The sequence below is a fragment of the Sminthopsis crassicaudata genome, chromosome 5 (assembly GCF_048593235.1).
Source record: "Sminthopsis crassicaudata isolate SCR6 chromosome 5, ASM4859323v1, whole genome shotgun sequence".
NCBI lineage: Eukaryota > Metazoa > Chordata > Mammalia > Dasyuromorphia > Dasyuridae > Sminthopsis > Sminthopsis crassicaudata.
In genome coordinates, this window is record NC_133621.1 from 301,345,789 (window position 1) to 301,364,737 (window position 18,949).

Consider the following 18,949-nt stretch of genomic DNA (forward strand, 5'->3'; position numbering starts at 1 on the left):
GCTGAGCCCATGAATGCTTCAGTCAGGAAGGAGCTGGAAGGACAAATAAAAGACTCTCACCCTAATGAGCCTTTATAACAGTGCAGTAAAGCTCAAGACACAAGCCCAGAAAGAATGACTCCACAATATATATGAGCAAAGCCTCAAAGAAACACACAGACGGGGCACAAATGCAATCATAATTCCTGGAAGAGATGAAGGAGAAAGAAGTTTTTAAAAGTTATGTTTTTATAACTAGAATGAGAGCACTTGAGGAAGAAACTGGAAAAGAAATGAGAGTTCTGGAACAAAGAAATGGAATAGTAATTAACAGACAACTTGGCACAAGAGTTCTTTTATCCAAGAAACAAACTCCCTGAAAATGAGAATGGTCCAAATAGAAGCTAAAGAAATAGAAACACAAAGACAAAAAGATAAATAAATAAAATCCCTTATAACAAAAACTACCAATCTAGAAAACAGTCCAGTGGTTCTTACATTTTTCTCTTCTGTCTACCTGAATACCATGAGCAAAAAAAAAAAGTCTAGATATTCTAGTTCAAGAAATTGTAAAAGAAAACTTACATACGAATTGATGCAAAGTGCAACAGAGCAGACCATTGTACATAGTAGTAGCAATACTGTAGTGATGATAAATGACTAAACTACTTTGATAAAGAAAATGATCCCAAAGATCCATGATGAAAAATGCTAAACATCTTCAGAACTGATATAACTCTTGAGAGCATACTGAAGTAAACTTTTATTTTTTCATTTTATTTATTTATTTATTTTTTACAACATGGCTGATACAGAATTGTTTTGCGTGATTTTGCAAATATAGTTGATATATCACTTATCTTAACAGGGTATGGAGAAGGAAAGAAAGGAATTTTTTTTTTTTTGGGGGGGGGGGTTTGAGGCAATTGGGGTTAAGTGACTTGCCCAGGGTCACTCAGCTAGAAAGTATTAAGTGTCTGAAGTCAGATTTGAACTCAAGTGACTCTGGGCAAGTCACTTAACCCCAATTGCCTCAGCCAAAAAAAAAAAGAAGAAAAAAAGAAAGAAAACTGCCCAGATTTTTACCAAAAGCAAAGAAAAGTAAAAAAAAAAAGAAGAATCTACAAGCCACCTCCTAAAAGAAACCTTAAGAATTTCTAGAAACATCACTGCCAAAATCTAAGGCTTCCATGTCAAAAGATGCAAATACAGAAAGAAAGAATTCAAAGATGAGGACCTCAGTCACAATTATATTATTTAACAGCCAAAAGACCTGGAATGTGACATTCCAAAGGGCAAAAAAACAAATGGGCATCCAGCCAAGTATAACTTCCCCAGCCAAATATAACAAATATAATGTTACAAGGGAAAAAGCTGGACCCCTTAATAAAACAAAGGTTTTCAAGTATTCCTGATAGAAAGACCAGAGCCTTCAGAGAAACTTGGAGATTTAAATAAACGAGAGAAAAGAAACATAAAAAGGTAAATACATAAATGAACTTAAAAGATAAAACAAGATTAAATAACTTCCATTCAAACATGGGGAGAGAATACCTGTGGGTCCTTGTGAAACCGTTCATCATTATTAGGGTTCACAGAGGGGGCCAATGAATCAAGGTCTAGGAGTAATCTTAAGAATGGAAAGGGAGAAGACGAATATATTCTGGGGAAAAGGGAGATTAGGAAAAACTGTCACACAGCAAGGGTGCAAAAGTGACATCTATAAGGACCAAGGAAGAGGGGAGAAGTGGGGGACACCAGACATGAACTTTATTCTCATGTGAAGTATTTGAAAGAACAACACACACACACACACACACACACACACACACACACACACACACACACACACACACACACACACACACCATTCCACAGGGAAACAGGAGAAGAGAATTAAAGGGAAGGTATATTGAAATATTGAAGGTATATTGAATCCTAAGCAAAACAAACTCTAAGTATGTACGAAAATAGTAATAACTCTATTGAAGGGGTGCCCATAAACTGGAGAGCAGATAAACAAGTTATGGTCTTTGAGTATTTTAGAATAATTGCTATGCTGAACTCTTTTCAGTGTAATGACCAACCGGGATTCCAGAGGATGAATGATGAATAACCCTGCCCACTCCCTGACAGAAGTGAAGAATTGAGAACATGAAAGGAGACAAATATTGTTTAGGATGTGGCCAATGTAGAAATTTGTTTTGATTGATGATACATGTGTGCCATGGGTTTTGCTTTTCCTGTGTTCTCAATTTGGGGGGCAGCAGTGGGGAGGGTGGTGGCAGATCTTGGCTGAATATAATAAAATTTTAAAAATCAACAACAAAAAAAGAAAGTCATCATTAGCTATACCCTCAATGATCAAATCAGAATTAATCTCTACTTACCTTGATTTTTTCTTCTGATTTTGCTTTATGTGGAATTGGTGGGATTTTACCACCCATACTGGAAAAAGAAAGAAAAAAAAAAATCACATTTTAACAAAAATACGCATTAATTATCTTTAACAAACAAACAGTTGTATTATGCTATTGTAGCTGACAACAGCTACATACCACGAAAGAGCTGGATGCCTGCAAGGAATCACTGCCAGATGGGACAGCTCAAAAAGTCACATGGTGAAATGTTTGTATACTTGAAAAGCAAACCACGCAAAAAGATTCCAACTTCCACATACAATCATCGTGCTCTATTCTACTAAACGGGCCAGCAATATTTTGTTAATACCAGAAAAAACCTTTTATGATGGGGGCATCTCCAAAGCTAAATATCATCAGGTGGGGTTATCCTGGCAGAAATATATACAAGTAAAATCTAAATTAAATGGAACACTTACTTGTGGGTTATCTACATTTAGCTTTCTTCTAATTGACTCACAGTGAAGCAAAAAGCTACCACCACCTCTCTAATTGCTGACACATATAAAACAGACTAAGAAGCCCAAGTCAAAACCCTACCATACAACCAATGAAGTGTCTGAGGCTGGAAGTGTCTCAGACTCTTGGCCCAGCCTCCTGCACCGTGGCACCCCTACCTGCTCCAAGGTCACTTCTACAGGGTTCCCATATTGTCTCTACCGGATTCTCCAAATGCTTATTTCCCTTGATTTCTGTAGGATTCTGTAGGACTGGCCATTCCATTCCTTCTTCATCCTACTTCTTCCTACACAAGCACATTCATGTCTCCCCCGCCCTTCTGCACCCTTTCCAACAAGAAGTAAAACATACTAGAAAGAATACTGAATTTGGAGTCCATAGGCTCAGGGTAGAGTTATAAGATTATAAGTTGTTGCTGTGAAAGGGGAGGGCAGCCCAGCTATCTTTTATCTTGGCCAATCTCCTTTAATTTACAAATGAGCCAATTGAGCTCTTGAGAGGCTTCCTGAATCTAGGTCCTTGCCAAGTGGCCCTGGACTGCTGAGTCTTCCTCTTCATCTATAAAGTTGAGGGGAGGGTGGGGGCCGAAGTATCCCATTATTTATACCTTATTTGGGTTTTTTTTTTTTTTTTTTGAGAATTTAAGAAAACAAAATAAAATGTCTTGTTCACCTTAAGAACTACATCAAAGATCAGGTTTTCTATGTAAGCATGGAACAAAGGGAACCTTGTGTGCTTAAAATTGATGCCAACCTGGCCAAAGCCCCAGCAAGGTCTATGAAGTCACTTTTGGAGCTGACATCCTCTCCCTGGGCTTGTGAGCAACGCAGCCACCAGCACAAGGGACCGAGCCCTTCTGGCAGATTTCCCTCTTTTGGAACTTTCTGGACCTTTCCTGGGCAAGGGCATCTACTTGGGATTAGTCATTTATCTGTTTATCTTTTTACTTAAGCTAAGTCCTTGGAGGGAAAAACAGTTTTCATTCCCAACAATACTGTGGAGAGAAAAGGGTTTTGTCAACTTAAAAGAGTTCTCTGCATTTCATCTCCCTGAATCCCCAGCACCAAATGCAGGACCAGGCAATGGGCCACAGCAAGCACTCAGTAAATTGTCATCAACACTGGGCCTCAAAAAAAAAAAAAAAGAGAGAGATTGGTACCATGGGCCTTGGAGCATGGCATAGACTGCCAGGAGCCATTATTGGCAGGATGTCATCCACTTTTGATGAGATAATCATTGGAGTGAGCATCTTATAGATGTAAAATGTGATTGCAGGCCAATATCTTCCTGTCTGCAATAAAAGGGAATGACCTTTGGAGTTGGGGAGGGGGTTTTGCATCATCAGTGACAAGTAACATCTTCTCATCACTTTCCAAGTCTGTTCTCCTCAAAGCTAAACACAGTCTTCTAAATTTCTAAATTTTTCTAAATCGGTGATGGTGGGGCAGCTAGGTGGGGCAGTGGATAGAACACCAGCCTTGAATTCAGGAGGACCTGAGTTCAAATCTGGTCTCAGACACTTAACACTTCCTAGCTGAGTGACCCTGGGCAAATCACTTAACCCCAGCCTCAGGGGGAAAAAAAAAAAAAAAAAACACACACACACACACACAACCCTAAATAAATAAATGAATGGAAATAAATCGGTCATGGTGCAGGCCGTGAAATCAGGAGGACCAAATTCAAATCTGGCCTCAGACACTTAATACTGCCTAGCTGTGTGACCCTGGGCAAATCACTTAACCCCAGTTGCCTCACTAAAAAACCATACACAAATAAAAGAAACAGGTAAATCATCTCCAGAAAAAAAAAAAAAAAAAATCCCACCTTCTCAATCCTTTCACAAAGTCCAGGATTGAATGTAGAATTTCATCTGTGATCTGACCCTAGCAATGGACAGCAGCCTCATCACTTCTGAGTACACAGTTCCTTCATAGTATTCTTTATTTTGTTATCATTAGGACCTAACACCAGGCCATGCATACAGCTGGCACTTTACAAATGTTTGTAAAAATGACAACAAGAAAAGTAGAGGCAGGGAGTTAGCCAGATGCCTCCAGTGTTTCTGTCTCAAGAACCCCACTGATCTGACCGTTTCAGGACCTCGTCCCCCTGGTACCATCTTCTTCCGGGCCTTATTGAGCCCACTGGGTTCAAAGTCAACACCATGAATGAGACACACAGAGATATACAAGGTGAGTCAAATGGCCACCATCTTTCCCCTGATGACAGCGAAAGCTCAGGGGCCTGAGCCTCAGCACCCCACTTCCTGAAGCACCTTCCAGTCCAGCTGCCCCTTCCCTTCCCCCACTGCAGAGAAAGAATGCATCTTCTTCATGGCAGCCAACAATGTGAGGGACTCAGGAGCTCTGCACGTGGCAGCACCCCCACCCTCCACTGACTTCCTGTCCTGCTAATAAACATTTCTGAAGCGCCAGGAAAAGCACTGGGGATATAACAGAGGGTAAAAGGCAGTCCCTCAAGTATACATATGTTGTATTTAACTTATACTTTAATATATGTAACATGTATTGGTCAACCTGCCATCTAGAGGAAGGGGTGGGGAGAAGGAGGGGAAAAATCGGAACAAAAGGCTTTGCAATTGTCAATGCTGAAAAACTACCCATGCATATGCCTTATAAATAAAAAAAAACTACAATAAAATAAAAAAATAAGGAAGAAAAAATTTAAAAATAAATTTTAAATAAATTTTTAAAAGGGCAGCTCCTGCCCTCAATAGAACAAGCAAAAGCTGTGGCCAGCTGGGATAAACTGGAGAAAACCATCAGAAAGGGCCCTGGAATGAAGCAGAGAGCAAAGAGGCAGAAGCAAGAAGATAACTTTAGGTTGATATTATGGCTAATATGGCTGAGAAGTACAATCGAAGAAGCATAGGGGTAGGGTAATACCCACCATAGAGGTCTAAGCTCACAGACCAACAGAATCAGGATTGAATTACTGCTATTGGCCACACTGTTTGTGGCACTCAAGGCCAGGTAACCTCAGGGCTTCTCAGACATTGAAACTTTCTCACACCTCATCTTTTCCAGTGTATAGCACAGCGCCTGGCACATTATGAATGTTTAATATATTTCTTTAACAGATGAAAAATTGTAACATTCAAGTAGAGAAGAGTCTAGGAGATACAGTGTCAGAGGAAAAAGTGACAATAACCACAACTTAGGACACCCCTTCAAAATGCTCATTCTAGAGGACTAGGCTAACATCAGCATTATTAGGCTGGGAGAAATGGATGGGCATTTATTTGGTTTCCACAGTTATGAAAATTAAATTGGCAAAATGAAACAGAAAACTGAAACCCACGAAGAAAGAATAATCAAGGATGGAAGTTATCTTCCCCCTTCCAGAAAGTAAGCTCTATTCGGGCAGGAACTGGCTGTGGAATGAGAATTGGAGATTCACATGGTTTAACATGCAATTAAATGAGAATCAGTGGAGGATAAGAAATAAAACACTTCTTGCACGAATATAAAAGAAATCCTTCCTGCATTCATCAGTGGAGTTCTTAGTAAGATACTTTGTTTCCTACAGGCTTCATGTCATTCTCAGAGAAAACAATTACCCAGAGGACACAGTTGCCAAAGTGACTTCCTCTAATGCCTCTTGTGTCAATCTAACCAGGTCATGTCTGTAATGTAAACTCCCAATTTCTCCCCGCCCCCCTGCAATTGGGATTAAGTGACTTGTCCAAGGTCACACAGCTGGGAAGTATTAAGTGACTAAGGTCAAATTTGAACTCACAGGGCTGGTGCTTTATCTACTGCACCACTTAGCTGCCCCACTCCCAATTACTCCCCCCCCCCACTGGGGTAAAGTGACTTGCCCAGGGTCACACAGTTAGGAAGTGTTAAGTGTCTGAGACCAGATTTGAACTGGGGTCCTCCTGACTTCAGGGTTGGTGCTCTATCCACTGCGCCACCTAGCTGCCCCCCAATTACTTTTAAAAGATCCACATTAATTCTTCCTAGAGGTAACAATGATATAATTGAGAGAGGGGGATGAGTAGAGAGCCAGAAGTACTTGGGGTGCAGTTCCCCATCTCCTAAGGCCCTAACAACTGTAAGCTAAAGAGATGCTCACCTGCACTGAAAGGAAGTTTTCTCATTTGAGAATTTCCTTTATCAATGCAATCAAATATCCAGTCCCTAACTTCCTAAGATTATCTAGTGTATAGAAAATATTTTTTTTTGGGGGGGGGGGGGTTGGATTTGTTTTTTTTTTTGGAAATGAGCCAGCTCCCTTGAAATAATTGAGGTCGCCTCCTTCTCCCCAAAGTCCATTGTTACTAGGTTGGGGACTACTGACAAACTGGTGTTAGCAGTGTAGTTGTGCCTGACAAGTCAGTGTCCACTCTATGTCCAGGTCTCAGGATCTATCTGGGACAGACATTCAAGATGGATTATCAACAAGCTGAGCCAAAGTGAAAAGGAAGAGTGGTCTGATTTATTCCAAGTTTTCCATATGAGCAAAAGCCCATATTTAAAAATTAATCACTAAAACTGTTGTTTCACCAAAGTTTCCACTGGTCACCATTGCCCCCCAAGGAAGGAATGATTAACATGCTACAGTAAGGAGAGCAATGGATACTTGTGGGTGTGAGTAGGCTACCTTACACCCACCTAGGAACTCCACAAGACTTCTGAGTGACCTCAAAAAAGGTACTTCCCTCTCAAGATCTGTTTCATCTTCCACATGAAGAGGCTGGGCACAAGTCCATTTTCATGAGGTGCAGAATGGTTGTGGACAGAGAGAACACTAAAGAATTGATTCCTGAGGCAAGCAGGCAGAAAGCTCTGATAGAGATCAGTTTAGCTCCATGGCCCCACCCTCTGGGGAGGTCCTCCAATCTGTAATCCAACTTATCTGTGGGAGTCTCCAGCAGCCTCACCTTGCCACGTCTTGTCAGAAATCCCAATCATGTCCATGAGGTTAAATTTTCCCTATAAAATCTTTAGGGATTTAGGTGGGCCATCCCATGGCTGCTGCCCTCTTTTGGGTCAGTCTAGCCACAGCATTGCCTTGTAGAGTCTTTCTTTATAATCTCCCCTCTCCCCCCACATGGTATCTTCCCAAACCTCATGAGGTATGTTTCCCAACCTCACTTTTCCTCCTTACAGCTAACTTTTAGAGTGCTAAGTCCTTTTCAGGATTTAAAGGCTGCTAGCTAAGGACATGCTCCAAGCTCATGGGAAGCTCCCTTTCTACTGGATAATCATGAGTTCCACTGAGGAATTTATCTTTCATAGGCTCTCCCGCTTTATTTCATATTCACCATTCTCTGTGTCCATTGTATCGCTTCATTTTGTCCGTAACCTCGTCCCTAAACAAATCTACCTTTTGCCAAAGAGAATGAGCATTGTGAATTTTTCACGTGACTGAACCTGAACTTTTGGTGCTTATCACCATTGAGCGTCTAACATCACCCACAACATGTTGGTCCTCCAACCACATCACATTTCAGTTCTAGAGCTGTTGTTGGAAACAAAGAGTTTTCAAGCCAATATTGACATGTGAAACTTGAGGAAATCACTTGAGGGCACACATTGTGAGCCATTCCCCATTTCCCTTAAAACACAGTCCAATGTCACTCCTCAATTGATAAAATGGTCAAAGGATAGGAACAATATCGTATCTTTACCGTAGGCTATATGATATTGTATTATTATATGTTGTTCATGCAAGAAATAAACGTTTATAGTCATATAAAAATGCTCTAAATCACTGCAAAGTAAAACTACTCTGAGGTTCCACCTCACACCTATCAGAAGAGCTAAGAGGACAGGAAAAGATGATGAATGTTGAAAGGGATATGGGAACACTGGGACCCTAATGCATTGTTGGTGGATTTGTGAACTGATGCAACCATTCTGGAGACCAATCTGGAACTATGCCCAAAGGGCTATCATACTGTGCATACTCTTTGATCCAGCAGTGTCTCTACTGGGGTCCACGCCCCAGAGATCACAAAAGAGGGAAAATGGTACACACGTGCAAAAATGTTTCTGGCAGCATAGAACTGGAAACGGAGTGGATGCCCATCAATTGGCAAATGGCTGAATAAGTTATGGGATATGAATGTGATGGAATATAATCGTACCACAAAAATGATGAACAAGCTGATTTTAGAAAAGCCTGCTAAGACTTATTTTTATGAAATAATGCTGAGTGAAGCAAGCAGAGCCAGAAAAAATTATACACAGCAACAATTTTGTGTGATGATCAACTGTGATAGCCAGGTTCTTCTCAGCAATTCAGTGAACCAACATAATTCCAATAAACTGGATGGAAAACACCATTTGCATACAGAAAGAACTACTGAATGGAATGTGAATCATCGCACACTATTTTCTTTTTGGTTTCCCCCCCTTTTGTTCGTGTCATATGTAAAAACTGAATGAATACAACCTTTTTTTACACTGAAGATGCTACAGTTTGTGCCAAAAGCCAAAATCTGATTTAGCAAAAATCTTGCAATCACCGTGTAGATAGTCCCGGTGCCTTTTTTTTTTTTTTTTCCCAGATTCAGAGGATCCATCAAATGGATTAAAGGACTCTGCCTGAACTTTCTAGGAAAAACCCCAAGGCATAATGAGAATGACTAAAAATAGGAGAACAAGTACAAATAGTCAACAGGGCTGAACCAGTTATCACAAGAAATGCAGGCCACCCCTGGGCTCCCACAACGTCCCTCCCAAAGCAAGCTCTCAGAAGAGGGTGAGCTGAGATCCCCAAAGAGCAAGCAGGGGAGTGGGACAGTCTTGCACGGTGTGTAGGCACCAGAGGAAGAGCAGATTTATGGAAACAACGCCAAAGGCAACCAAACTCAGCTCCTCTGCAGTGACCAATCCAGGTCCCGCTCCTTGCCAACGGGTTTAACGTCACAAACTACTATACTTTTATAAACTCAAAAGCACCGGAGAGGCTTTGCCACCTGAGAATGGAGCTCCTGGACCTCAGGGGGTCCAAACCTAACACGTGGCCCAGGAGCCCGCGGACTGGATCCGTGACCACCTGGGTGACCTTGGTCAGAACCGCCCACCCTCATGATTTCCTTCCTAGAAAAATGAGCAGACTGGCCTGAATGGTGACCTCTAAACGCCATTCCAGCCCCACCTCGGCCTGGACTGGCAGGTCTGCAGGGGCCCCTGCCCCGCCCACCTCTACCCCGGACACGCCCCTCCCATCCAATCCAGGAGGGCAGCGGACCCCAGCCTTCCAGAGGGGCCCCAGAACAGAGCAGGAAGCGTCCTCAGGGGGAAAACAAGGTGGGCGCCCCTGTCCCCCCCTTTGCGCAGCCCGGGCACACGAGCCTCTAGGCTTCCCTTCGTCCTGGCCCGCTCCAAGCAAGCGCCCCCCGCCCAGCTTGGGTACGCGCGCCCCTCCCCCTGCGCAATTCGGGCACGCGCGCCCCTCCCCCTAGCGTACTCAGAACTTTGCCCCTCCCCCTAGCGTGCCCAGAACCTTCCCCCCCCCCCCAAGCCCGGGCACGCGCTCCCTTCCCCCTCCCCTCGCGCATCCCGGGCCCCCGCGCCCCTACACCACGGGGGTGGGGGTGGGGGGGTCATCTTTGCAGGTCGGGGCAGAGCGGTCGTTTGCCTCCTGGCCTCTCGCGCTCTCCCAACGGTCCCGCCCGGGTCAGGCCTCACCTCTCCACCCATTCCCGGAGGAACCGCAGCTCTTCGGTGTGCAGAAGGCTCGGGTCCTGCTGGCAGAGCCTGATGAAGGCCTGGAGCTCGCTGAGCTTGCGGCTGTCCATGACGGGCAGAGCCGGAGCTGGGACCGAGGCCGGGACTGGGGCCGAGGCCGGGGCGGCGGGGGCCGGAGCGGCGGGCGCTGGAGCGGCGGCGGGCGGCTGCTCGCGCGTGACCAAGCGGGCGCTGGCCGAGACGGAGGAGACGGAGGCGGTGGGCAGGCGGACGCGCGACGTGGGAGCGGACAGGGTCCGGAACGGCAGATAGCTCCGCCTTCCGGACAGTCTCGTGGGGCCTTGGGGTCTTGGCGGCAGCTCCTCCCCCGCGCCCCGCCCCATCGCACCTGCGCACGAACCTTCTAGAAGCCCCCCGGGCGAGCTCGTCGCCTGCCCGAACGCGCAACCGTGCTTGGCGCACACGCCTCCACTGCCCCCCATGCTGCTGCTGACTCCCGCGACTGGTGGATGCCGGTGGGCTGGCGGCGGGCAGCGGGTTGGATAGGCTGGACTCAGGCGCTCTCGGAAGGCAGCCTTAGAGTGGCGCCGGGCGGGGCCGCGCCCCGGGACGCCACAGGGCCGGATGCCTGTGACGCCATCGCCGCGCGCCGCGCGCTGTTCAGGCCCGAGGCCCCGACCGGCCCTGCGCGCCTGCGCGGCCGGAAGCGCCTCGGTCTCCCGGCGACGCGGCGCTCGCCTCCGCTAGCGGCTGCGGTCCGGCGCGCGCGAGGGGCTGGCTGCCATGCCCTGGCTGCTCTCGGGCCCCCGGCTCGGGCCCGCCACCAGGAGCGCCCGGCGCCTCGCAGGTTAGAGCCGAGCCGTCTCGGCCCGAGGGCGCGCCGAAGGAGAAACGGAGGCTCGGATGGGGTGGGGGGCGAGCCGGTCTCCAAGCTCCCGGGAGTCCGGAGAGGAAGAGAAGCGGGGTGGGAGGGGCGGGAGCAGAGGAGGGCGAAGCCACGGAATGAATGCTCGCAGTTCTCGCAGCCCCGGCGCGCCAAGAAGGAGGCCGCAGCCCGAGGCGATCCGATGGGGACGGGACCCCAAAGAGGGGCGTGACTTCTGGGGAGGGCCTGGGAGCGCTGTCAACCCCGGCCTTCCCTCCCAAACACTCGGAGGCATGGAAAGTGGGGGCTACAGGTGCTGGTCAGGCAGGACTGGCCCGGCCGGCTCAGGCTCAGACCCCCAGGTGTGGCTTCTGTCCTGGTGCATGTGGCCCCGGCCCCGCCCCCGTGAGACTGCCCGGCCGGGCACCGGCCCAGAATGTCCGCGAGCCCAGCTTTGTTAGAGGCCAGCCTCCGGTCAGCCCCTCAGCGAAAGCCGGGAGGGCGGGAGAAAAGCCCCTGGGCTGACGGAGCTGGGCCGAGGACACTGCAGCTGCCGCCGGAGAAGAGAGATGAGGGCCGTGGGTGGCCGGAGAAGGTCCCTCCGATGGGCCAGAACGCGCGCTGCTGGTCCAGGGTTAGGCAGTTGGGCGCACAGGCTGTTCTCCACTGGGGGAGGAGCTCCTGAAGGAAGGAATCCATTTGTCATGTCAGCAGCGTGGCCCCTGCAAGAGCCTCCTCACCTCCTTATGGTTTTCCCGTCCCCGTCCTCCTCCCCCAGAAGCGACTTAGCTAGTTTTGCTTCACCAGAAGGCCAGGGTGGGGCTCTCTCAGGTCCCTTAAGTGGTTGTCTTTCCTTTCCAAGCTCTGCCCCCCAGCAGGCCCTCTGGTCCCCACCCCACCTGCGTTTGCCACCGTGGGGCCCCCTTCATTTGGCTCCGGTCCGGGCATTAAGGGAAGCGAGGCGAGTTCATCCATATGATTTAACAGAGTAGCAATAAATAACTCCTTTCTGTGGCACTTTAAGGATGAAAAAGAACATCCTTGGCTGTTTCAGCTTACGGGAGTCTCTGCTCAGCCTTGGGCCCCCAGACCCCACGGTGCTTCGTGTCTGCTTGTCAGCAGGCGCAGAGAGGCTGGGGCCGACAGCCGCCATCCGGGCCAGTTCTGGGTCACCGGAGCGTTATCCATCTGTTTGTTTCCGTGATAAACCTAATGAAGAAATTCTTGGTCTAAGAGTGGGGGGAGAGGGGCTCGAGACAGTGAAAAACTTTCCCTTATGATAAAGGACTTGACTGCTTGGAGTGTAAATGGATAGAACTTAATTAAGCTTAAGAGTAGAGAAGTTTTGTTCTTTTTTCTCATCCCAAGGCTGGGCACATCTTAGACAATCAATAAATGCTCATTGACTAACTGTGTTATCCACTCTTGCGACATATTTATTTTTCCTCATCCTCTCTTACTCTTTCCTTAGGATGCACACCCTGTTCACAGAGGAGGTTCTCCCTCCAACTTATTCCCGAGAGAAAGATTCCCAGCCGCTATCTAGGCCAGCCCAGCCCCTTTACACACCCACACCTTCTCAGGCCAGGTAAGGATGCCTCCTCTTCCAAGGAATAATCTCCCCAAATGGGTATTTGCTCTACGACCCAAAAAGTAAAACCCCATGAGTTCACACTCACTGGAGGTGGGGGTAAGTTTTTGTGAAAAAAGACACATCAGATTTTGAAAAGTATAAAACCCATTGGTAGCTTGAGCAGCTAGCTAAGCTGTTCGGTGGAAGCCCTTCTTGTGGGATGGCGTTACTGAATGAACGGATGTTCCCAAAAGCCCTTTGAGAGAGAAGATGGGGAGGGGTGGAGCCCAGAGCAGATGGACAGACATCATCAGACAGACATAAAGGGCTGCTTGGAGCTTGTTCTTCAGCTTTCTTCTGTACCGCAGTATTTGTCCAGCGTTCTAGGCTCTGGATATTGAGTCAGAGCTAAAACAATTGGGCCTCAAGGGGAAGGCCCTAAGCAAGGCCTCCATAGACAGGAGGCCCCAAGCTGAACCTGAAAAGGAAGAAGTTTTACACACACACACACACACACACACACACACACACACACACACACACACACCCTGGTTTGGGGGCGGGGTGATTCCAGGCCTTGGGACAAAGGAACAGTGTCAGAGATGAGCTTAATGAGCAATGGAAGACAGCATAAGATCCGACTGTGGCCCTCTGTGTGGTGTCACATCATTTGATATTGAGATGGATGTGTTGGGCCTATAGGAATCGAGAGCCCTGCTCGCAAGGAGCTCCAATTTTGGCGGAGAGAAGGCCTGGCATATCCCATGTGCTTGTCAGGGCTGCCCCTGCCTTTGTAAAGCTTTCCTGAGAAGGCGGCCTCAGGGAGCTGGGGAAGGGCTAGGAACATTGGATGTACAACCAGTGAGACTGGGAGGAGCGTTGTGTGGTCTTACCCAAAGGGCCTTTCCAATAAGAACATCCTAAAGTGTTTTCTTGGTTCGTGTTTGTTTTGTTTTTGTTTTATAGTTAACATCATCCATTGGCATAGAAACAGCACATTTTTTTAATGTTCGTGTTTTTGACTACTGAGTTATATTTGTTGTCTCCCCCTTTAGAACTTGAGCTTCTTGAGGCCAGGAAATCTTTTCTGCCTTTCTTGGTATTCTCAGCACAGTATCCAGCATACCATGAGTGCTTAATAAATGCTTGTCGATTGGTGTTAGACCCTGCTTAGTTACTCTTTTGAGTCTCCTCTTTACCATCTGTGCACAATAAGTATCTGACCTGATTGTCCCAAATGCTGATCACTTCTTGGGGTCCTGGGAAGGCCTCCCTTTGCTTTTGCTGCCTCCAGCCTCCTCTCAACTGTTGAACATTGCAAGCGCTGGGTACATAACTTCCCAACTGGTAGACTGCCCCCCTGCTAAGGTGGAGGAGTCACACTTACTCTTGAGCAGATGTATGACCAGGTGAGGGAAGTCAGCTCCCTCTGGAACCTTGTTTTGACTTTCTCCACTCAGCAAATGGCACCAGACGTATCTCAGAGACTGGAACTCTTTCTGGAAAGTCTTCTGAGACTCAGAAATTACAGTTCATTACCCAAGAAAGCAGAGATTGTCAGAGTCGGAAGGTGAGGGAAATGGTTGTTGAACTGCTATCAAGTGAACTCTTCCCCTCCCCCCAAAAAAATAGAATGGAGGCGCTTTGAAAATCGTTGATTTCTTATGGCAGACGACTTTCAGATGGTGACTGTGTTTCCTGGACCCTTCACTTAATAATCAGTCATGTTGGCAAGGTGACATGGGTGGATTACAAGGGTACATACATGTGCGTACTTTTTCATGGAGAGTCCCTTGGTCCTCCTGCTGCCCTCTGCTGGAAGGAAGAAGTAGCGTGGTGTGCTTCAGGGACAGCTCTGGCCCAGAGCAGATTGAAGCCTGGGAAAATCATCAAACTGAGGGTATTGCAGGGGTACCCTAGCCCCAACTCTTTCTTTCCTCCTATTGACTTGCCTTCTGCCATACTTCAGAAGTACACTATCTGGGAACTTTGAATCTCTTGGCAGGGAAGAAAAATGAAAGTGTACCATGTTTAGTGTTCTTTCCAGATCTAAAACCACATTATTTGTTTCCATAGAGTGGTTGGGGATGGGATGGCAACAAATAGCTACTTCTCTGTGCCTATCCTCCAATGGCTGACATGAGGCCCTGTTTGGCTTGTAAAGCCCTTTATGACCTGGTGGTCTCTTCCCACCTTCTATTCTTCTTACTCTTTATCTGAGATCCAGACACTCTGATCCAGGGCCCTGGTCTCCTTGTTTATCCCTAAAGGTGACACTAGCCTCCAGGCTTTTTTTTTTTTTTTTTTTTTTTTGGCTGCCCCTTGTGACTGGAACTCTGCTCTGCTTTTCTGACTTCTCCAGCTTCCTTCAAGTCTCACCTTCAATTAGAAACCTCTCCTGAACTCCACTCCCAACCTCAGGCCTGTATCTTCTTGCTGATTTTCTCTCTGTATTCTATACGTATTGTTTGTACCTTTTCACTCCCATTAAATTGTAAGTTTCTAGAGAACAGGGACTGGCATTGGGCTGGTTTTGTTTTCCTGGTGGTTAGCACAGTGTCTGGACCATAGGAGATACATAATGGATGGTAACTGACTGACATTCTTTGTTACTAGATTATATTATCTTGGCAAGTCTGAAAAAATCAGTAGAAGTAGTCACTGAAAGGTCAAAGGCAATACTGGGTGCTCATCTCTGAGGTGGTCTGTGTGCTGCTTACCTGACCCTGTGCTGCTTACCTGACCCCACTTGATGGGCGCACAGCCAAGGGTTGGCCCTTTCTGAAAGGTTCCACCCACTGTGCTCATCAGGGGTCTAAACTGTGTGAGAGAGGGGAGCCAAGGAGGATCCAAGAGAAGTTCCTTGAACTATTAGCTAAGGCAGACTTTGCCTTTCTGCAAATGGTAAATGGAATTGGAGCCAGCCTAGGAATCAATGGTAAAAAGGAAAATAAGGCATTTCCCTTTTTAGTGCCACGTCTTTAGGGGTCCACATTCATTCTGTATTTTTCTGACGAGGTGATAGAGGTCATACTTTGCCTTAGTTGCTACCTCGCCTTAATCACTGAGTGGTTATTACCTCAGTCAGACTGAGCTTAAAAAAAAAAAGCAGGGCTCCCACTGCATCTGGGACCATCTCCAGTCATCCTGATCTACATCTGGCCATTAGACTCAGCTGACTCTGGGTTGGGGAGGGTGGAGTGAAGCAGGTGACTTTGCATGGCCCTGCCTCCTACATCCATTTCCCCTTCCAAGGCATGGCATCCCCTCCCTAATGTGCTGGTCCTCTTCTGGACCAACAACAATTAAGTTTATCCACATCTCAGCGCGAGTGCGGGGTTAAGGAGAGAGGCCCAGTTAAGGCCCAGCTCTTTAACAGCCCCCTGGGTCAGTGACATGGACCGTATTCCCAAGATTGTATCTGATCATAACATCGGACAGCATAGAGAGACCGGAGGCCTCATGTGGTGCTTAGAAAGTCCCTGTTAGCCGATTCGTGGTCATGGAAACTAGAGGTTTCATATCGCCAGAGATGAGAGGGAAACTAGGGACTCTTACGTGGCCAAACCCTTCACTTGGGTCTCTTAAATGTAGGTATTTTAAGATTACATGTTTGCCCTTCACCTCTCTCCCCCTCACTAGTGCTAATAAATCCAAGCTCCCCGAAGAGACATGACAAGAATCAGATTCCGAATTTTTAGGGTTCTCGGGGGCTCTCTAAAGGTCATAAATAATAAAAAATAAAGCTTTTGTCTCTTAAAAACCTAGTTGTCAGAAAGGGGAAAATTTAGTCAACAGCAGGTTATAGATCTGTTGGCCACCAGAGGTCACCGTGGAGTCAGGAGGGTCCATGTCAGGCTCTTGGGACTGGGAGCAAACTACTTCCACCTCAATTTTTCATCTACAAAATGGGGCATGCTCTTTTTCCTGGGGAATTGTGCTTCTTTCCTGCTCTCCCGACCTTAAACGGCCACCTTCAAGCATGGATTGTCATTCTCCAGGTACCTGCCATTCTCTCTCTAAAAGTGGTGGAAATCTTCTACCAGATTTTCCCCTGACAGAGTTCCCTCTGTTTAAGTCTTAACCGAAAAGAGGTTATCTTCATGTTTATCAAGAACAGGATTTTTGAAAATGAACAGTAATACTGAGAAGACACCTATAGCTCAAATGCAGTCTGATTTTTTTCAAATGTGAACTACGTTTTAGTATTACATTTTCAAATGGCTCATGGTTTTGTTGGTGGAAGAAACCTTGATAGTTTTTTTGGCTTCCCCTCTCCTGTGGTAGTTTTGTGATAAGTTAAGCACATTGTAACTACTTCAAAAGCAGATACAGCAAAAGTTTGACTGTGTAAAATGACTAGAGGAAATTTTTTTTTTTTTAAATCTCCCAGTATCAAAGAGAGTACCATTTAAAGTCTTGCACCACCTCCCTGGTTCAGCTTCAGAATATGTTTAATAAAACTTGACCCACCTTACTTCAGGATACACGAGCAGGAAGCAGTTGTTCGGAGAGGCTCATACCTTTCTCTCTCTCTGGATCGCCATTCCTCAGACAAAATCGGGAGAAGTGACTTTCTTGCTCTCGTGCCTTCGGGATTCCTGGAGGTATGCCGGCTGGCTTGGGAGCTCTCTCCCCTTGTGCTGAGGAGGTTTCTGTATAGAGCAACTAGATTGGCTAAACAAGTATGGTCATAGTCTGCATCACCTGGTGGCGGCCCCTACTTGCTTCCCTGACTTTGGTTTCTTTATTCTTTAGAGCCCATTTATGATTTGATAAGGGGGGATAATGCCTACTCGGCTTCGGTCTTATCAGCTGGACTTCATCCAACAGCAGCGTTGGGACTTTCAGTCTATCCATTGTACACAGTGTAAAAATGGCCACATTTGCTTCAAAAGTTCACATTTCTTATCTCTCATCAGCCCTTTTTCTCCTCTTTTTTTTTTCATAAACTTTATCATTTTTTATTTTATGTTTTTAAATGGGAAGGACACAGTTAATAATCCCTTTGGGGCCATAGCCACCTATTTCAGTGTAGGCCTGTGCTAAAGTATTGAACTATGCTAAAGGATTTTAGTGGGGCTCTTTTCTGCCTCTGATCAGCTTGAATGGGTAACTTTTACAGCCTCAGTTTCTTGTTCTGTATAATAAAATAGACGATCCTTTAGGCTCCTAGTTCTGATGTTTGATAATCCTTTCCAGACATAAATATGTGCTTAAAGTAAATGTAAAGATATTAAAAATGTATCTCTAATCCTTCCTTAAATTTGGGACTCCAGCTTTTGACCCTTTGCCTTTTCTTTCCCCAGCACTTAGTAGCTGAACATATTAAGTACCGATATCAATGTTTTGTTGCTTATATGATCAGTTCTGTTGCTAATGACAGTCATAGGATAAGGGAAATTCACAGATAGCCCAGAAGCCTCTGTATTCTCCAACGTGGCTCATCTAAGTGGCTGGTTCTCTCCAGGTCATAAAATAGAAAAGCTCAATGGAATGACCAGGATGCAAAGAGGGATGAGAAGGAAAAGGGGAAAAACTTGAATATCTGGACAAATCCTGAAGTGCAGAGCCACCTTTTGCAGGGCCATTTTGGAGCCCTGCATTCTATGGTGCAAAGTCCTCTGGGTCCCTGTAGTGACAAAGTTCATCCTTTGGAACCAGTCATAACAATTAAGTGGTAAGGGCAGGGAGACAATCTCTCTTCTTCAGACTCTTGGCAGAGCCTAAGATCTCTGGGTGAATCCCTAAGGAAGCCCATAGGGGTTCCTCCTAACTCCTGCTGTTGAGCAGGCCTGGCCCTTGAGGCACATTATCCAGTTGCCTCAACTTCACTTTTCCCCAATTTCCAACAATCTCCTCTGAAGTGAACAAGCAAAGCATGTTTTCTTCTCCTGCTGGGGGCTTGCTTGGTCAGGTCTCATAAATAGTAAGGAGATGGAGGAGATGTGAATTTTGGCTGGGAAGAAGGAAGCTGGGGATCAAC

At 46.4% G+C, this 18,949-nt stretch overlaps 2 protein-coding genes across 4 annotated transcripts in view; one reads left to right on the forward strand and one right to left on the reverse strand.

The window, feature by feature from the left end:
* ST13 (ST13 Hsp70 interacting protein) overlaps positions 1-10,896 on the reverse strand; it is a 23,839-nt gene extending 12,943 nt beyond the window's left edge. Inside the window, exons 1-2 of the mRNA XM_074271793.1 lie at positions 10,526-10,896; positions 2,370-2,427 (exon numbers count right to left, since the gene is read on the reverse strand). Coding sequence (XP_074127894.1) covers positions 2,370-2,427; positions 10,526-10,635 — 168 coding nt within the window. The 5' untranslated portion in view covers positions 10,636-10,896. The remainder of the gene's footprint in view (positions 1-2,369; positions 2,428-10,525) is intronic.
* The window catches only part of XPNPEP3 (X-prolyl aminopeptidase 3), a 27,973-nt gene continuing 18,832 nt past the window's right edge, over positions 9,809-18,949 (forward strand). Inside the window, exons 1-2 of one of the 3 annotated variants that reach the window (XM_074271790.1) lie at positions 9,809-10,144; positions 12,862-12,978. In XM_074271790.1, the coding sequence (XP_074127891.1) occupies positions 9,961-10,144; positions 12,862-12,978 (301 nt within the window). In that variant the 5' untranslated portion in view covers positions 9,809-9,960. Of the gene's footprint in view, positions 10,145-11,213; positions 11,373-12,861; positions 13,044-18,949 lie in introns of those variants that run through there. The other 2 variants (XM_074271791.1, XM_074271792.1) reach the window with 2 other exon arrangements.